A 19,712-nucleotide genomic window follows, 5' to 3' on the forward strand; every position below is an offset into this window, starting at 1 on the left:
TGCAGATCTGAGCGCCCAAGAACCCCCTCCTCTGGTGCGTTCACTTGCTAGAGCAGCTCACAGGACTCAGGGGAGCGTCGGACTTACTGGGTCACCGGTTGGTTGTAAAAGGATATGACTCCAGAGCAGCCAGATGGAAGAGATGCAGGGGGCCAGGCGTGGGGAAAGGACGCTCTCCCCCGCCCCCCCAAATCCCCACGTGGTCACCGCCCCGGGAGCTCTCAGCCTCTCCTCCCAGGTGTTATGAAGCTAGATTGATTGAGTCCTTGGCCCTCAGTGACTGGTTCAACCTCCAGCCCTATCCCTTCCCTGGAAGTTCCAACCCTCTGATCACATGGTTGGTTCCCCTGGCATCCAGCCCCCATCCTCAAGTGCTTTCCCAAAGTCACCCCATCCACCGGACCAGAGATACCTTTATGGTCGCTTTACTTAGGAAACGCTAAGGCAAGCATGTCAGACTCAAAGGCTAACGCAGGCCAAACGAACAAGGTGTAAGTGTCTGTGGGGCCGCAAAAAAACAGAAGCTTCAATTTTCATAGACACGTGGGTTTATTTCGATAGAGACGTGCTGAATACAAAGGGCTGGAATAAATGAGTCGTCGTTAACATAAAATAATAGAACATTTTAATAAAAATTAATATCTTTTCTTGAACATTAGCTTACCAGACACTGAATAACTGCACAGATCAATACGCATCACGCAAATGAACCTATTTTTCTTGTTCTCCGAAAGCGAAATATTTCCTGTTGCCCACACCAAACAAGTCAGTCCAAGACTAATGACGTGGCCATCGGCTGCTAGAATATTCGCTGCTGGTATTGGTGGGGAGACATGGTGCGCCTGCGTGTAAGACGCGTAAGGGAAATGAATGCGACGCGATTATAATCACCAGTCATTAGCGAACGTTATAGTTCATTATTAGTCATTATGTATAACAGGATATTGTAAAAATTAAGTTATGAAATTTTCATTAAAATGTTTCTTACATAAGATTATATTGGCTGGGTCGCAAAAATATTCACTGTGAGCTGCATGCCAGTATGACATGTGTGCAAAGGGTTTTAGGGGCTCTGTGCCAGAATTGGAAATGAAAATCAAACATATATTTCTTATTATAAATTACTAGAGGCCCGGTGCACAAAATTCATGCACTGGGGCGGGGGGGTGGGGGGTGCTCAGCCCAGCCTGCACCCTCTCCAGTCCGGGACCCCTCAGGGGATGTCCAACTGCCAGTTTAGGCCCAATCCTGGCAGTCGGACATCCCTCTCACAATCCTGGATCGCTGGCTCCTAATCGCTCACTTGCCCGCCTGCCTGGTCACCCCTAAATGCCCCCCCTGCCGGCCTGGTCACCCTCAACTGCACCCCCTGCCAGCCTGGTCACCCCTCATGGCCCACCCCCCCATCAGCCTGGTCGCCCCACGCAGCCTGCTGTTCAGTCACCCCTGCCGGCCTGGTCATAGGCAGCCATCGTGTGAGGGCGTGAGGGTTAATTTACATATTACCTCTTTATTATACAGGATAATGTCACAGAGGACCACAGGCTTGAAACCCAAGCTTTGATTCTAACAAGTTCAATGATAAGATGCGAGGAGCAGGCAGGTTGTGGGAGGGTTGAGGAGGTAGGAGACCCCAGTCGGGCTTCTTGGAAGCAAAAGGGACGGAGACTCCAGGAGCTCAGGAGAGAGATTTCAGGGACAGGGAGAGAACGGGCAGTTGAGGCCATCCTGGGAGCTGAATGGAAGTCTCAGCAGAAATAAAGGGAACTTGGCCCCAGCTGGTCTGGCTCAGTGGACAGAGTGTCAGCCTGCAAACTGCAGGGTCTGGGTTCAATCCCGGTCAAGGGCACATGCCCGGGTTGCGAGTTCAATCCCCAGTGGTGGGCATGCAGGAGGCAGCCGATCAATGGTTCTCCATCATCCTTGATGCTTCTGTCTCTCCCTCCTCCCTTCTTCTCTGAAATCAATAAAAATATCTTTAAATATTATTTTTGAAAAAGAAAGAAGTAAAGGAAACTTGGCCCTGGATAAGGTCAGTCTCCTGAGGGTCTGAACCAGGGGACAGCTTGGATGGTGGGACACCGCACAGGCAGAATTGGGGCTGGGAACACGTCTCAGACCTGTTGGTGGTGAAACACCACCCGGTGTTAAACTGTGGGAGTCAGACTGGACCTGCTGCTTGAGTTCTGGGTGGGAACGAATTCAGAGCCCTGGCCGGTGTGGCTCAGAGGGCTGGGCATCGCCCTGTGCAACGAAAGGTTGCGGGTTTGATTCCTGGGAAGGGCACATGCCCAGGGTGTGGGCTCCATCCCCTGTAGGGGGCATGCTGGAGGCAGCCGACAGATGTTTAGCTCGCAGATCGACCGGGACAGACGGTGAGCTTGGTCTGGGTCATTCAGGAAGCTGTTGGAGGCACAGGCCTGGAGCCAGGGAGAGGCCCGAGAACCAACCTGCTCCGGCGACAGGTGGCAGGTGAGACTGTCAGGTACATGCAGGCTTAGGACCGGGGCCTGGGAACACCCTTGTTTGTCCAGACACCTGTGAAGGAAAAAGGGCCTATTCATGCCGGAGGACAGGAAGGAGAGCCAACAGAGGAGGAGGAAAACCAGGAACGCGTGGCGTCCGGAAGCCGGGAGGGGAGCAGCCGGCCCAGGGAATGCCGTGGAAAACCTGGGTGAGGACCGGACAGGCCGGTGACCGCAGGGTTGCTCAACATGGAGGTCTGTGGAAACCCAGAGAGAGTGTGGCTGCAGGGGACTCGCAGGGAGTAGACCTCCATGGAGGAGGTTTGCTGGGAAGGACGGTAGGAAGACAGGGTGGTAGGACGAGCTAAGTTCTGATTCACGCTGCGGTCCCAGCATCACCCAGCAGAGAGCATCAGGCAGGCCGGCATCTCAGATTGTTTGTTGAGTGGCTGACTGAATAAATGAATGAGCAGAGAATCGAGAGAGAGAGAGAGATGGAAAGATACACAAAAGTTGTAGCATCAAGCCCTGACGAGTTTGGCTCAGTGGATAGAGCGTCGGCCTGTGGACTGAAGGTTCCCAGGTTCGGTTCCGGTCAAGGGCATGTACCTGGGTTGCAGGCACATCCCCAGGAGGGGGTGTGCAGGAGGCAGCTGATCGATGTGTCTCTCTCATTGATGTTTCTAGCTCTATCCCTCTCCCTTCCTCTCTGTAAAAAATCAATAATATATATATATATTTTTTTTTTTTAAAGTTGCAGCTGATATTTCTTCACATCTAAGGAAAAAAAAAGATTCTGTCATCGAAGTCAGCGCTGCACATTTTTACAATAAAGAAATTAACTTTCTCTGACTTATTTCATGTAGCATCATACCCTCCAGGTCCATCCATGTTGTCACAAATGATGCCTTCATCCTTTTTCATGGCCAATTAATATTCCCCAATTCTGTAACTGTCTCATGTCTTCTTTATCTAGTCACCTACTGATGGACAATTAACTGGAATTGAAAAATTAAAATTGAAAAAATTAAAATGCAAATAATATATATCCTATATAATAAAAGCCTAATATGCAAATTGACTGAACAGCGGAACAACCGGTCGCTATGACATGCACTGACCACCGGGGGCAGGCACTCAATGCAGGAGCTGCCCCCAGCCCACAGGCCCCAGGCCAGCCAAGGCGGGTGCCAGCAGGCCACCCCCCCCATCTTCCCGCTAGTCACCCCACAGATCAGCCCTGATCGCCAGCCAGGCCTAGGAACCCTACCTGTGCATGAATTTCATGCACCAGGCCTCTAGTATATATATATATATATATATAGAGAGAGAGAGAGAGAGAGAGAGAGAGAGAGAGAGAGGGAGAGAGAGAGAGAGAGCTAAAGATGGCTATTATTTGTAAAAGAGAGCAGGAAGACTACGATACAGATCTTAACTTCAAGGAACTTCCATCGGATCTGGATCTGTGCTGTTCAGTACGGTACCTGTGGCTGCTGCGCATCGGACAGGTGACCAGTCCCAGTTGAATTGTGCAATGTAGTCGACACAATAATTTATTTCATTTGCCAATTAGGGCGAGGCGTGTCATCTCCCCGGAGTCTGTTTCCCTTAACCACCACACAGGACCATCTGTTGGCGCTGAAACCATACCAGGTGTCAGACTGGGAGGGCCAGACCCGGCCTCCTCCGTTCAGCAACCTCGGTACTGGAGTTCTGGCTGGGAACGAATTCAGAGCCCTGGCCGGCGTGGCTCAGTTGGTTGGACATCGTCCCGTGCAATGAAAATTTGCCGGTTTGATTCCCGGTCAGGGTACAGGCACGCCTGGACTGCGGGCTCCATCCCCAGTGGGGGACGTGCGGGAGGCAGCACATCGATATTTCTATCTCTCTCTCCCTCTCCCTCCCTCCCTCTCTAAAATCAATAAAGATATATTTAAAACAACCCTATTTTTAAATATATATATATTTTTATTGATTTTTTGCAGAGAGGAAGGGAGCAGGATAGAGAGTTAGAAAACATTGATGAGAGACAAACATCAATCAGCTGCCTCCTGCACACCCTCAACTGGGGATGTGCCCGCAACCAAGGTACATGTCCTTGGCTGGAATCGAACCTGGGACCCTTCAGTCCACAGGCTGACGCTCTATCCACTGAGCCAAACCAGTCAGGGCAAAAACAACCCTATTTAAGAAGCTATTCTCTTTCTTTGAAATCTGCAGGAGCGGCCACATATTGGTCTATTCCCACAAGGACTCACCCAGGCAGGCAGTCATTTGTTTATGCATATATTTGGATAAGGATTAGCGATGTGTTCGAGAGAGTCTGCCTGGGTTCGAACTCCGGTTCTGCCCCTGGCCAGCTGTGTGTGTGTGTGTGTGTGTGTGTGTGTGTGTGTGTGTGTCTTCATCGAGTTGTGCCTCAGTTTCCACATCCATGGCCAGGTGTCGGGGTGGCCGAGTTCTCTCTGGGCCATGATGAGTGGGAGGCATGGGGGACTTGAGAGCCCTGAGGGCTTCCTGGGGGAGTTGGCAAAGGAGCTCACAGCTGCGGGCCAGTCCCTGTTCCCCGAGCCTCCAGCTGCAAGTGGGAGTGGCTGTAGCCACAGTCTGTGGGTCAAACAGAACCACTGAGCAATCACTCCTGCCCACTCCCTCAGCCCTAGGCAGCCACGGATCTGCTTCCTGTCCCTACAGGTTTGCCCATTTTGGATATTTCATATAAAGGGGATCCTACAGCCCGAGCCGGTTTGGCTCAGTGGATAGAGCTTTGGCCTGCAGACTAAAGGATCCCAGGTTCTATTCCCGCCAAGGGCACATGCCCGGGTTGTGGGCTCAATCCCCAGTAGGGGGCCTGCAGGAGGCAGTGGATCCATGATTCTCTCATCATTGATGTTTCTCTCTCTCTCCTCTCCTCCCTTCCTCTCTGAAATCAGTAAAAATATATTTTAAAAGCCCTAACCGGTTTGGCTCAGTGGATAGAGCGTCGGCCTGCAGACTCAAGGGTCCCAGGTTCGATTCCGGTCAAGGGCATGTACCTTGGTTGCGGGCATCCCCAGCAGGGAGTGTGCAGGATGCAGCTGATCGATGTTTCTCTCTCATCGATGTTTCTAACTCTCTATCCCTCTCCCTTCCCCTCCGTAAAAAATCAATAAAATATATTTTATATATATATATATATATATGTATATATATATATATTAAAAAAGAATCTCTAGGGTCAGGCTCAGGAGCCTGAATTAAAAAAAAAAAATTCAGTTAGAGCCCTGGCTGAATAGCTTAGTCGATTAGAGCATCATCCTGATACCGAAGTTGCCAGCTGGATCTCGGGTCAGGGCACATAGAAGAATCAACCAATGAATGCCTGAATACATGGAACAACAGATCTCTCTCTCTCTCTCTCTCTCTCTCTCTCTCTCTCTCTCTCTCTTTCAAATCAGTAAATAAAAAGCTAGAATCAGACTTCCACAGAACCCTGGGTGGAAACCCTCTCCTGTCCCTTCTGTCACCTCTTGTGAAATCGCTTCCTTCCCCTCCCCCTCTTTCCCAGCTTCTCTCTGCCTGGGTCCTCCTGCCTCTGGCGTCCACCCTCCTGCCCTTTCCCTGCGCTGCGTGGGGAGGGACTCTCCCTGAGCCTTCGTCACGGGGCGGGGGGGGGGGGGGGATTAGAACCCAGCTTCCAGATCACCTGGAGCCGTCAGCTGGAAGGGCTGGCTCAGAGAAGAGGGGAGAAGGCGCGGGGTGGGGTCTGTCCCCCAGAGCCTGCCTGGGCCGGTCCCCTGCTCCCCTTCCTCCCGGTAGCCCTGAAACTCAATTACATGCCATTGGAGTGAGGAGGCGTTTGTTAGGGGATTAGAGGGCGCCCCACCCCGTGCCTTCCTGATCCCCTTCCCTCAACCAGGAAATGGAATGGGCTGGAACAAAGAGAGTTAAAAGCTGTGTCAGCTGCCAGTCTGGGGCAGACGGACAGGACAGACGGAAGGAGGGGGACTGGCGGGGCGGCATGACAGGTGGCTGAGAAGCCAGGTGGACGGGGGAGCACTGGCTGGCCGGCGGGTCGGCTGACAGACAGATAACAGAGACACAGGCAGGCTGAGCCGGCCACAGCCACATGGAGGGCCCGGCAGGCAGAGGGACCAGGTGAGGAGGGGCCGGCAGCCACAGGTGAGGGGAACAGGGGGAGGCGGGGAGAGAGGAAGGGCATCCCCCGTGCATGGAGCTGACGTGGGGAGGATGAGCGGGGGAAGAGGGGGAGGGCATGGGCAGGGCCATTTCTGAGAATGCCCCCTTCTCCCCAGAACCTGGAGGTGGCCGGCCATGGGGCCCAGCTTCCTTGTGCTCCTGTGTGTTATTGGTGAGTCCCTCCCGCCCCCACGAGGGGACCCCGTCTCTCCTTCTCAGCTCTGGCCTCCATTCACCTCCAGCTCCCAGGGTCCTCTCACCTCCCCTGCACCTTTTCATCCATCTCCCCTCTGTCTCTGCCTGCCACAGTCTCAGTTCTCTATCTATCTATCTATCTATCTATCTATCTATCTATCTATCTACCTATCTATCTATCTATCTATCTATCTATCATCTATTACCTATTATCTATCATCTATCATCTATCTACCTACCTATCTAATCTATCATCTATCTATCTACCTAGCTATCTAATCTTTCTATTATCTATCTATCTATCTATCTATCTATCATCTATCTACCTACCTATCTAATCTATCATCTATCTACCTATCTATCTACCTACCTATCTAATCTTTCTATTATCTATCTATCTATCTATCTATCTATCTATCTATCTATCAATCATCTATCTACCTACCTATCTAATCTATCATCTATCTATCTGCCTAGCTATCTAATCTTTCTATTATCTATCTATCTATCTATCTATCTATCTATCTATCTATCTATCAATCATCTATCTACCTACCTACCTATCTAATCTATCATCTATCTATCTAACTAACCTATCATTTATCTATCTATCTAACTAACCTATCATCTATCTATCAGCATCTCTCTCTGTTTACCTCTTCCTCTCTCTCTATCTCTTGGGTGTAGCACTATCTCTTGCTATACATCCTTAGGTGTCTCCCTGTGCCTGGCTCTGCCTTCCTCTCGCCTCGGTCTCTTTCTGTGTCTCAGCATCTTCATGTCTCTCTCTTCCTGTCTCTGACCCACAACCTGTGCCGGTCTCTGACCCCCTCTCTCTGGCCCGTTCCTCTGCCCTCAGGGCTCAGCCACGGGGCCTCCGAGAAGATTTATAACGGCACGGAGTGTGACCCTCACTCGCAGCCGTGGCAGGTGGGGCTGTTTGAAGGTGTCAACCTGCGCTGTGGGGGGGTCCTCATTGACCGGAGGTGGGTCCTCACAGCTGCTCACTGCAGCGGCAGGTAAGCGCCCCCCCCCCGTCTCCCCCCCCCCCCCCGCCCGCTTCTGGCTCCCTTCCTGGAGTGGCCGAGGAGGGTGATGGGGAGGGAGTGTCAAGGAGAAAGGAGATGGCCCTGCCACAAGAGACTCTGAGGTTAGATGACTAGGACTTTTTTTAATTTTTTTAATATGTTTTTATTGATCTCAGAGAGGAAGGGAAAGGGAGAGAGAGATAGAAATATCAATGATGAGAGGGAATCATTGATTGGCTGCCTCCTGCACACCCCCTACTGGGGATCAAGCCTGCAACCCGACTGGAATCCAACCCAGGGCCCTTCAGTCGGCAGGCTGATGCTCTATCCACTGAGTCACACCAGGCAGGGCCGGGAGTAGGACTTTTTAAACAATGGGCCTGGCTGGGGTGCAGTGGGGTGGGGGTGGGGCCGAGGAGGGGCCTGGAACCTGCCCACCCACCTTCTCTCGTTCTCTCCTTCCTTCGAGTCCCCCTCCCTCCCTAGATGGCATCTGTCACCAGGCCCAGCCATTCCCTGACCCAGGCTGGGCCCTGGGCCCACATCTGACCCCCACACTCTGTGCAGCCTCAGTGATCCCATCTGTAAAATGGCAGGATTGGGCTTCCTGGGTCTGACCCTCTGTGTTTTATGCGAAAGGGAAGTTTCAGACACACAGAGGTGGAGAGATGTGGGGACAGGGAGAGGCACGAGCAGGACAGAGAGCGGTCACACCGTGGGCAGCATGGGCAGTCCAGGCAGTCACCTAGGTGGTGGAGTCAGAAGACTGACAGCTGTCCCTTCCCCTGTGCACCTCACCAGCTAAGAGAATCAGATGGGAACACAGATGCAAGGACAGGGGTGGGGGTGGGGGGGAGAGCGGGGTGATGGAGATAGAGACCAAGAGGCTGAGAGACAGCACTTTAGAGAACCCGGGCAAATGAATGAGGGACCAAGATGATGACACGAGGGCCTGGGAGTCTGAGGGCAGCCCACCTGCTGAGCCAACATAACCCCTAGCAGGTACTGGGTGCGCCTGGGGGAACACAGCCTCAGCCGCCTGGACTGGACGGAACAGATCCGGCGCAGCGGCTTCTCCGTGACCCACCCTGGCTACGAGGGAGCCCGGAGGAGCCACGAGCATGACCTGCGGCTTCTGAGGCTGGGCACCCCCGCCCGCCTGACCCGCAGTGTCCAGCCCCTGGCCCTGCCCACCACCTGTGCAGCAGCTGGCACGGAATGCCACATCTCCGGCTGGGGCACCACCAACCGACCATGGAGTAAGCGGGTTCTGGGGTCAGGGGTCAAAATGGGCAAAAAGTCTGGGTATAGGGTGAGAGGTCACAGGTCACACCATCTCAGGGGAAGGAGGGTGAAAGGGTCAAACATCAGGGTTATAGTCTGGGCTTGGAGATCGTGGTGGAGCAGGCCTTGAGTGTCAAAGTGGTTAAGGGGCTGAGGATGGAGTCAGAAGTCCTGGGTCAGGGAGGATGTGGTTAGAGGTCAGAGTGCTGTCGGGGATCATTGGACTGGAGCAAAAGGCATATATATAAACTAGAGGCCCAGGGCACGAATTCGTGCACCAGTGGGGTCCCTCGGCCGGGCCTGGGGGATCAGGCCGAAACTGGCACTCCGGCATCCCCCGAGCGGTCCTGGGTTGCGAGAGGGTGCAGGCCAGGCCGAGGAACCCCACCGGTGCACAATCAGGGCTGGGGAGGGACACGGGAGGTTGGCCAGCCAGGGAGGGACCACAGGAGGGCTCCAGGGAGTGTCCGGCCCACCGTGCTCGGTCCTGATCAGCCAGACCCCAGCAGCAAGCTAACCTACTGGTCAGAGCGTCTGCCCCCTGGTGGTCAGTGCACGTCATAGCGAGTGGTTGGGCGGCCTTAGCATATCATTAGCATATTACGCTTCGATTGGTTGAATGGCCGACCAGACAACCAGACACTTAGCATATTAGGCTTTTATTATATAGGATAGGATCAGGGGTTGGTCAACGTCATTGAAGAGTTGAGGCCATGGGACCCACTTGTTGCAGCAGCTGGCCACAGTCTCAGGATGGAGATTAGGGGTCATGGATCTGGGATTGGAAGCCATAGAGTTTCAAGTGTGGAGGCAGAGGCTAGGGGTCATGGAGTCAGGGTTCAAATAACCTAGGATCCGAGGTCACCTTGGAATAGAGACCAGTGATTTAGAGGAAGCAGAACTGAAGCTGGAGCGTAAGGTGGAGACGAGGAATATGGGGTCAGGAGACAGAAGACGTGAGGTCCAGTTGGGATCAAAGGATGATAAGACTGAAGGTCGAAGGTCACACAGTAGCTGAAACGAAAGGGGTAGGTCAAGTCTGGATTCATCTATCTATCTATCTATCTATCTATCTATCTATCTATCTATCTACCTATCTGTCTATCTATCATCTATCATCTATCATCTATCTGTCTAGCATCCATCTATCTATCTAATTCAGCCGTGGGCAAACTACGGCCCGCGGGCCGGATCCGGCCCGTTTGAAATGAATAAAACTAAAAAAAAAAAAAAAAAAAAAAGACCGTACCCTTTTATGTAATGATGTTTACTTTGAATTTATATTAGTTCACACAAACACCCCATCCATGCTTTTGTTCCGGCCCTCCGGTCCAGTTTAAGAACCCATTGTGGCCCTTGAGTCAAAAAGTTTGCCCACCCCTGATCTAATCTATCTATCTGAGGTTGGAGGGACCAGGAGGGTATAGGGTTATGACACTCAAAGTTAGAGGTTAAAGGTCCAGGAACTGGGCCAATGGGCTGGGGTCAAGGGTCATGATGGCATCAAGTCATACGTCTAAAGTTTGGAGGTTTGAGGATTATAGTGGAGGTCACAGAGAGGGGACGGGGCATAGTTTTGGACCAAGCTTCCTTGAGAGGAGGGAAGTGGGGGGCTCTGGGAGAACCGGCAGCATCCACCTTCCACCCCCAGGCCCATTCCCAGACAAGCTGCAGTGCCTCAACATCGCCATCGTCTCCAGTGCCACCTGCCGAGCCGTGTATCCTGGGAGAATCACGGACAACATGTTGTGTGCGGGCGGCAACATGGGAAAGGATGCCTGCCAGGTGAGCAGGTGCAGGCGATGCCTGGCCACCGGGGACAGGGAGCAGGGGGCGGAGGAGGGGGGACAGGGGGAGGGTGAGTCAGGGAAAGGGGGGAGGGGACAAAGATGAGGTCGGAAAGAAGGGGAGGCACACCCAGGGGCGGGGGACAGAACAGGAGGAAGAGCCAGGGAGTGGAGGACAGAGAGAGGGAGGGTGGGCAGAGAGAAGAGAGGGAGATGGGGGACAGTAAAGGAGCAGCCGGTATGTGGGGTGCTCCCGTAGGTAAGCTACTCCCTCTCCAGTTGTGAGTCTTCCCCACACGGTCCTCCTCTGGTTGATACTGGCTCAGGTGAGAGATTCCAGGATGGAGGCAGGAAAGGAGGTCGGGGTGCTCTCAGCCTCCCATTCTGCTTACCTTGCCCTCTTGGGGCCTCCAGCGAGGAGCCCTGCCCCACCCTACTGGCCAGGGCCCCAGCCTACTGCCCTTCAGAGACCTCTTTATGGAGTCCCGCCCTCCTTTGCTGCGATTGGTTGGTGGCGCCCACGCTCTCTTCCCTCATTGGCCAGGGCCCCTGCCATTGTTCTTGCGGGAACTCTCTACCCTTTGTAGACACCCGCCCACCTTCCCTGTGTCTGGCTCCTGGGAACAGCCTGTTCTTCTCTATTGTTCAGTCATTGCTGTTGTCCTTGGGGCGCTTGGCTGGGCTCTTTTTCTGTCCACCAGGTTGGGACCCACTGTCCTCAGGGCCCAGACCTGGGCTGGGGAGAGGACAGCTGCAACGGGATTGCTCCCCTATTCATGCCTTGCTCCTTTGCCCCCCTTTTGCTTCCAGGGCGACTCTGGTGGCCCGCTGGTGTGCGGAGGAGCCCTCCAGGGCCTGGTGTCCTGGGGGTCCGTCGGGCCTTGTGGCCAAGAAGGCATGCCGGGCGTCTACACCAACATCTGCAAATACGTGGACTGGATCCGGGGGGTCATCAAGAACAACTGACTGGCTCCTCCTACCTCCACCCTTGCCCGGCTTGGGGTCCACTCGGACCCCCGGAGCGCTGACACCGCCTCCATCGTCAACCCCAGCTCTCACTCTTCTTGGTCTGGGAAATCCCCTTCCCCAGAACTCCAGCTCCAGCCAGGCCCCTCCTAAGGCCCCCGGTTCAGGGAGGAGGGCCTGTGGGGCCATTTGGAATAAATGTAACTCGCCAAGGGGTGGAGTCTCTCTGTCTGTCTGTCTGTCTGTCTGGTATCCCCGTGCTGGTTGAGAACGAAGGGAGGGCTCATTCGTTCCCCTCCTCACTGGTGCAGAACTAGAGATCTCAGATGGGGAGGGATTTTCCACAGGGACAGAGTAGAAAAAGTTACTTATCACAATAAAAACAAAGGACCTTTTTCTCCATTGGACACCACAGGAACAGGGACCAAACGCTTGTAAGCTTTTCCAGGGCCTAAGGACCTGAAGGAGGGGGGACAAAAAAAATACACGGGCTGCAAAAAACCTGTGAAACCAAAACTCGTGACCACTGAACGAAATGCCCAATGCGTGTAACATTCCCGCCAACCCCCCCATGGCAACTGGCTTCTGCTGGGGCTGAGCACACGTTACATTATTTGACGACTGGGTTGGGTGGAGTGCGGCCGCGGAAGGCCCCATGTCTTCGGATCGTCCTGCCCAGCCCCTTGGGGTCTGTCCTCCCTGCCTCTCCAGGAGGCGCAGAGAGAACTCGTCCGCGGTGCCTGGAAGAGGAATTTGAGGTGTGAGCATGGCAGCCGTGGGAACATGGGGCTGAGAACCGTCTGTCCTTGGCTCTCTTCAAGTCCTCATCCAACCCCCTAAGGCAGGGCTGTCCCCCCTCCCCGCTCCGCGCACACACACACATACACGCGCGCACACACACCCCTCCAGGTCACAGATGAAGAAACTGAGCCTCGCTGGGGTGGAGTCCCCCGTCCCACGTCACCGCGGCAGCAAGAGGCAGCACCGAGGTCTGGGGCCAGGGCTGGCTGCGGGCAGAACCCAGGCCCTACCTGGCGATCCTGCTCCGCATCTGGTTAGAGGAGAGAGGAGGCACCACAGGAAGCAGATCGACTTGATAACCAGCCCGAAGACGCAGGGATTGCCACTAGACTGTGCAGGCCAGGAAACCGAGGTGGCTCAGGTCTGGGAAGGCATCGGACCCGGGTCACACAGCCAGTAAGTGCCATAGCTGAATGCCAAGGCCCCTGGGGGGTCCCCGACAGACTCGGGGTGGAGGGATAGGGGGCGGGTTAGAGAGAAGGGTGGGCAGAGCAGCCCTCATTTCCTATTCCCCAGCCTTGACTCCCACAGGCCCCGACCTGCCTCCCCCACCCTCCTGTCCTGCCCCTGCGCCTGGCAACAGCCCCACCTCTGTGACGCCCCAGTTCCCCCTTTTCTTGGAATGGAGAAGGGAGGGGCCCAAAGGAGGCCAGGGGCCCACCTGGGCTCAGGCTGTGGGGAGGGAGGGCGGGGCAGGCCCAAGAGGAGAGGAGATAGAAGAGGGGTTGAGAGACAGAGGGAGAGAAAGGGAAAGAGACAGAGCGAGTAGGGAGGGAGGGAGGGAGGGAGGCAGAGACAAGCTCCAAGAAGGGAGATGCAAACAGAGGCAGTGGGAGAGAGAAAGGCAGTCTCGCAGACACAGAGAAACGACAGGCACGCAGAATTACGGCGAGGCGGCCGGCCACAGAGGAGGAGAGAGAGGCTGAGTGACAGGGCAGGATGCCGGCAGGCAGGTGGATGCACCGGCCGGAGGGACCCTGAGCAGCAGAGAGAAGAGGGGCTTGGAGAGGTGACAGAGGCTGGCAGGCGGGCAGGCGGCAGCATCGCCCAGGCCCTGCGCCTGTCTGGGTAGGGCCCCCCACACACCCCGCCCCCAAGGCAATAAGGCAGGGCTGGGAGGCCCAGTCATGGGGCCACCCCCCTCCGACTGCCTGCCTGGTGCCTCGCGCTCCGACCCAGCCTGTCCCAGCCTGTCACAGCCGCCACCACCACCACCACCACCGTGGGTCCCGGGAGCCCCAGCTCCAGAGCCTGTGAGTCTGGGAGGGAAATGAAGCGCCCCCCCGACCCCCCCACCCCGACCCCCAGGCATCCAGGTGGTACCAGACAGAGCACCGGGCCTCCTGGTCTTGGCACTGCTTCTCCCGCTGGTCTGTCCTAGGCTTGGGGTGGCGGGGGTGGGGGGTGGGGGGTGGGGGGCGGAGGGGGGGTGCGGGGGGGCGGAGGGGGCGGGGGGGGGGAGGAGAGGCTCTCTGCTTCTCTCTGCCTCTCCAACCGGCTGCCGCCAACCTCCGTGACTGCTGGCCCTGGCCTCTGTCCCCGAGTCCAGCCCTCCACCTCTGCCCCTGTGGGCCAGGGCAGCTGAGGACACAGGCTCTTCCTGTCCCAGCCCCTCCCAGCTCCGTCCAGGTGCCCTTCGCAGGGGCTGGGGTGCAGCAGGGCAGGGTCCCAAACACCATCCCCGGCTAAGGCCCCCCACCCCCCCCCTGCACTCCCAGAAGTCCATGTCCCCCTGGGTGGTTTCTCAATGGTGCCAAGACCCTTTCCCGTCCTGCCCCAAGCTGCTGGGGCCCGACCGGCTCTCAGGTCGACCCAGGAGAAAACCTGCTCTGAAAGGGACCTGGGGGGGGGTGTCCGGGGTTCAGAGGTCGACGTGACATGGGGCAAAGCCTCCCGCGGCCACGTCCACATCCTCCTTGGCCGCCTGCAGCTTCTTTCTGAGATCTGGTCCCTCCAAAGATTTATGTCAAGGCCCAGAGGTCAGGTGCTGTGAGGACAGAGCGCAGGGCATCCTGCTAGCCCTGTCGTTTCTCCCTGGGGACGGTCAGAGCAGGCGAGGGAGAGAGGAAGGGGCAGGAACCCTCCTGCGGTCTCCTCATTTGGCCCCCTCCTTGCTTGCAGAAGCACCTGGGGCCTGCCCTCCTCCCCCCCCCTCCCCACCGCTCCAGGTCATGACGGTTCTGCCATTAATCATGCTGGCTCTGGCGACAGGTATGGTAGGCGACGGGGAAGGGCAGGGGCCTCCCTCTCAAACCTCCAGCGTCCCCCAACCCTCCGCGTCGAGAATAACCCAGAGGGGGCATCCGAAGGGATCTGGGAGCCAGAATGAGGACCTGGAGGTCCTTGGCCGCAGCAGGTGTTAGAGCAGTGACGGCGAACCTTTTGAGCTCGGCGTGTCAGCATTTTGATAAAACCCTAACGTAACTCTGGTGCCGTGTCACATAGAGAAATTTTTTGATTTTTGCAGCCATAGTAAAACAAAAGATTTATATTTTTGATATTTATTTTATATATTTAAATGCCATTTAACAAAGAAAAATCAACCCAAATAATGAGTTCGAGTGTCACCTCTGACACGGGTGTCATAGGTTCGCCATTGTGGTATTAGATGCTAGAATGGGGAGGAGGCCCAGGAGGGTCCCAGGGGAGGGGCCAGGGCAGCCGGGCTAGAATGGGGGGCAAAGAGCTCAGGACAGTGGCTATTGGCCAACCGCTATGTCCATCATTCAATGCCCGGCCTGTCCATCCAGGGCATCCCAGCGGGACACCAGGCAGGGGAGCCCAGACACCCCCCTACTCCCTCTCTCCTGGGAGTCCTCTCATGCCTGAGCCCCCTCTTTTGCCCCCACCCCCTCCAGGGCATGTAGGGGGAGAGACCAGGATCATCAAGGGGTACGAGTGTCGTCCTCATTCCCAGCCCTGGCAGGTGGTTCTGTTCCAGAAGACACGTCTGCTCTGTGGGGCAACCCTCGTCGCCCCCAAATGGCTCCTGACAGCGGCTCACTGCCTCAAGCCGTGGGTGCGGGGGCTGGGGCGGGGCCGGGAGGGGGCTGGAGATGGAGATTTGCATGGAGAGGGGCTTGGTGATGGGGCGAATGTGCATGGGGTAAGACAGGTGGGGTGGAGATGGGCACAGAGGTGGGGCTGAGTTGGCGTTGGTGATGGGCAGCCACTGGGGATCGAGGAGGGAGGGATGGACGACGTCGGAACTGGGACGGGGTTGGGTACAGAGCTCGGTGCTGGGTGCTGGGTGCTGGGTGGGGATGTAGTTTGGAAGGGGGCTTCGATGGGACCCAGGGCTGAGGTTGGAAGTGGACATGTGGTCCTTCATTCCTTCAAGGTGCCCTCATGTCTCCCCGCTCCCCCCCAACCCCATGCCTCTGGCCCCACCTCCCGTCTCTCCTTCTCCTTCCACCTCTGACCACCATCTCTCCCACCTCAGCCAATACATAGTCCACCTGGGGATGCACCACCTTCAGCGACATGACGGCTGGGAGCAGACCCGGAGGGCCACCGAGTCCTTCCCCCACCCGGACTTCGACAACAGCGTCCCCAACAAGGACCACCGCAATGACATCATGCTGGTGAAGTTGGCGTCGCCCGCCGTCATCACCTGGGCCGTGCGCCCCCTCACCCTGTCGTCGCGCTGCGTCGCCCCGGGCACCCGCTGCCTCATCTCCGGCTGGGGCACCACGTCCAGCCCCCAGTGTAGGAGCTCCACGGGGGGTGGGGGCGCGGTGGGGGCAGGGTGGTGGCCACCGAGGAAGGAACGGCGGGAGACCGGAAGAACCTTCCCAAATGAGTCCTAGTGATCAACGAGGGGGCTCCCTTTTGGTGTCAGGGGTGGGATCAGGTGAAAGGAGACGTGGGAAGTCAGGGCCCGGGGTGGGTGGAGACAGGCGTCTGGGCCTTCGACTCCAACGGAGGTGCCGTCCCAGACCCACACTTGCTGTCCGAGGACCGTAGGCAAGCGGGGTCACCTCTGTCCACCTTGGTTTTTCTCTATGAAATGAGAACCATCACACCCACCCACCAGGGCTGGGTTAGAGGCCCTGTGTCTAGAGCCGTGGTCAGCAAACTGCGGCTCGCAAGCCACATGCGGCTCTTGGGCCCCTTGCGTGTAGCTCTTTCGAAGCCTTAGGAGGACCCTAATTAAGTTAATAACAAGGTATCTACCTATATAGTTTCAGTTTAAAAAGTTTGGCTCTCAAAGGAAATTTCAATCGTTGTACTGTTGATATTTGGCTCTGTGGACTCATGAGTTTGCCGACCACTGGTCTTGAGCAACGAAGGAGTTACTCGATAGTTGTTGTTGTTACCAGCGGAGAGACGGGCTGGCTGTCAGCCAGCACAGGGACTGGGTGCAGAGTGAGCCCTGCAGTGCGGGGCACGGAGCCAGGAGGCTCTCATTGTCCACACCCCTTCCTTCCGCTTCCACAGTGCGCCTGCCCCAGACCTTGCGATGTGCCAACATCACCATCATTGATCACAAGGAGTGTGAGAACGCCTACCCGGGCAACATCACGGACACCATGGTGTGCGCCAGCGTGCGGGAGGAAGGCAAGGACTCCTGCCAGGTCAGAGGGCAGGGCCTGGGTCTCCAGCCTCCGTTGTGTCCTCATCGACACCCGCCACCCCCACCTCTTCCCTCACAGGGTGCCGGGCACCTGCCCCTCTCCCAGTCTCATCCCAGCTCTACCCCCACCCCCTGCCCATGCCCTCGGCTGCCCCAAACCCATCTCCATCTCCGGTTCCCTATGCCTACCCCAACCATGCTCAAATCCATTTTCTTTTTCTTTAAATATGTTTTTACTGATTTCAGAGAGGAAGGGAGGGAGGGAGGGAGAGAGAGAGAGAGAGAGAGAGAGAGAGAGAGAGAGAAACATCAATGGTGAGAGAGAACTATGAATGGGCTGCCTCCTGCATGCCCCACACTGGGGATGGAGCCCACAACCTGGGCATGTGCCCTTGACCGGGAATTGAACCGTGACCTCCTGGTTCATGGATGGGAGCTCAACCACTGAGCCATGCGGGTCTTTCCCCAACTCCATTTTCAACCCTAACCTCCATCTTGGTTCTTACCCATAACTCCAGTCTCATCCCCACCCCCTTTCTCCGACTCCACCCCCCTAACCCCACCCCATCCCCATCGCTCCCTAACCCAGCGGTTCTCAACCTGTGGGTCGCGACCCCTTTGGCGGTGGAACGACCCTTTCACAGGGGTCGCCTAAGACCATCCTGCATATCAGATGTTTACATGACGATTCATCACAGTAGCAACATGACAGTTATGAAGTAGCAACGAAAATAATGTTATGGTTGGGTCACCACATGAGGAACTGTATTGAAAGGGCCAGAAGGTGGAGAACCACGACCCTAACCCCACACCCAGCACCTTCCCCTCCCCCAAGGCCTCTCATTCCCGCTGATGGGTCTTCTCTCTCCCGGTCCCCAGGGTGACTCCGGAGGCCCGCTGGTCTGCAATGGGTCCCTGCAAGGCATCATCTCTTGGGGGCAGGACCCCTGTGCCGTCAGCAGAAAGCCTGGCGTCTACACAAAGGTCTGCAAGTACGTGGACTGGATTCACGAGACGATGAAGAACAACTAGCCGGCACCAGCTCGCCAGCCTCACCCACGCCCCGTCCACGCGTGGTGACGTGGTGCCTGTTCCTTCTGCTCCTGACGAAGCCGAAGCCTGGCCAGGGCCCCTTCACGCGTCCCCGGGGGCGTCCTGGGCTAGATAGACGCCGACGCGCAATAAGCAACTTGTCGGAACGGATGAGACCGGAATTCATTAACCTGGGAGTCTGGGGGGTGGTTGTTTGGTAGCTGTTTGGTTCGCTGTTGTATCCCAGGCCCAAAGACAGTTCCTGGCACGAGATTTCAATAAATGTTTAGTACATGGATGGCTCTCCTGAGTGCTTACCTGGGTGCCAGCCCCCGGCCCACAGGGCCTTTCCCTGTAACGTACCCTGCACCAATGCCTAAGGAGGTTGTGCTAGCATTATTATTATTATTATTACTAGTAGCCCTGCCCACGAATCTGCCCACTGCCCTTCTGCAGCTCCCCCCAACTCCCCCCTTACCCCCCCCCCGGCTCATAGCTTGTTGCCCTGCCCCGTTCTGTAGCTCTCTGCCACCCCCTTGTAGCCAGTAGGTCAATGTCACCCTCTTGTAGCTCCCCACTCTCGCCTTCCCTCCCTCGTAGCTTGCTGCCCTGCCCCCTCCTGTAGCTCTCCACAGCCCGCTTGTACCTCGCTGGCCCAACCTCCTGCCGATCCATGATCTGGTCGTGACGCACTTGGTCGTTACACCTCAGGGTGTAACGGCTAATTAGCATATTTTTTTTATTCTATAGGATTATGATTATTCTTGTTATTATTATACCTATTTGCAGATGAGGAGACAGAGACACAGTGAAATGGAGTCACTGGCTCATGGTCACACAGCCAGCAAGTAGAAAAGCCAGGAGTCTGAAACAGGGGTGATATCTTCACAGAGCCCTACTGCCTCGGTTTCCTTAGCTGTCAAGCCGTGCATACGCCTTGTACCCCAGCACATGAGGTCGGTATGCGTGCACATAGTGAAGGCTGAACAAAAGGGAGTGCTCATTGCTTCGTTTCCAACCTCCGTGAGAGGTAGCTAGTCCCCTGAGACCCGTGCAAGCCAATCCGTTCGCCACTGACCACAGGCGTCTTTTAAAAAATATGTTTTTGTGGATTTTTACAGAGTTGGGAAGAGAGGGAGCCGGAAACGTCCTTGAGAGAGAAACACTCATCAGCTGCCTCCTGCACGGCCCCCACTGGGGATGGAACCTGAAACCTGGGCATGTGTCCTGACCAGGAATCGAACCCAAGTCCTCGTGGGGCATGGGTCGATGCCCGACCACTGAGCCACACCGGCCAGGTGTGACTTTAAAGGAAGATTACATGAAAGCAGAAATGCCATTCTTCCGTCCCAGGTGACACATCGCCAGTGTGGCATGGCCACCTGTGGCCGGTGGCCGC

At 55.9% G+C, this 19,712-nt stretch overlaps 2 protein-coding genes and 1 long non-coding RNA gene across 10 annotated transcripts; 2 read left to right on the top strand and 1 right to left on the bottom strand.

The window, feature by feature from the left end:
* Window positions 1-6,176: 6,176 nt before the first annotated feature.
* Window positions 6,177-12,119, top strand: KLK12 (kallikrein related peptidase 12). 3 transcript variants are annotated; one of them, XM_059665871.1, is made up of 6 exons: window positions 6,177-6,602; window positions 6,761-6,816; window positions 7,699-7,858; window positions 8,870-9,126; window positions 10,803-10,936; window positions 11,749-12,119. In XM_059665871.1, the coding sequence occupies exons 1-6, from the start codon at window positions 6,574-6,576 to the stop codon at window positions 11,902-11,904; spliced, it is 792 nt and encodes a 263-aa protein (XP_059521854.1). In that variant the 5' UTR covers window positions 6,177-6,573; the 3' UTR covers window positions 11,905-12,119. The 3 variants fall into 3 exon arrangements, with proteins under 3 accessions (XP_059521854.1, XP_059521855.1, XP_059521853.1); XM_059665872.1 differs by having other exon boundaries at window positions 6,189-6,626; window positions 8,867-9,126; XM_059665870.1 differs by having other exon boundaries at window positions 6,192-6,602; window positions 8,867-9,126.
* Window positions 9,792-10,876, bottom strand: LOC132216588 (uncharacterized). Its single transcript, XR_009448771.1, has 2 exons — window positions 10,790-10,876; window positions 9,792-10,165 (listed from the first exon to the last, which is right to left on the bottom strand). It is a non-coding gene; the product is annotated as an uncharacterized LOC132216588 (long non-coding RNA).
* Window positions 12,120-12,805: 686 nt separating the features above from the next.
* On the top strand, window positions 12,806-18,611 carry KLK11 (kallikrein related peptidase 11). Of its 6 annotated transcripts, none has more exons than XM_059665861.1 (6): window positions 12,806-13,101; window positions 13,885-13,958; window positions 15,564-15,720; window positions 16,148-16,413; window positions 17,146-17,282; window positions 18,161-18,611. In XM_059665861.1, the coding sequence occupies exons 1-6, from the start codon at window positions 12,821-12,823 to the stop codon at window positions 18,311-18,313; spliced, it is 1,068 nt and encodes a 355-aa protein (XP_059521844.1). In that variant the 5' UTR covers window positions 12,806-12,820; the 3' UTR covers window positions 18,314-18,611. The 6 variants fall into 6 exon arrangements, with proteins under 6 accessions (XP_059521844.1, XP_059521845.1, XP_059521846.1 ...); XM_059665864.1 differs by lacking the exon at window positions 13,885-13,958 and adding an exon at window positions 14,827-14,916 and having other exon boundaries at window positions 12,962-13,101; XM_059665866.1 differs by lacking the exons at window positions 12,806-13,101; window positions 13,885-13,958 and adding exons at window positions 13,502-13,714; window positions 14,827-14,916.
* The last annotated feature ends 1,101 nt before the right edge of the window (window positions 18,612-19,712 follow it).

Source organism: Myotis daubentonii, chromosome 15, assembly GCF_963259705.1.
Source record: "Myotis daubentonii chromosome 15, mMyoDau2.1, whole genome shotgun sequence".
NCBI lineage: Eukaryota > Metazoa > Chordata > Mammalia > Chiroptera > Vespertilionidae > Myotis > Myotis daubentonii.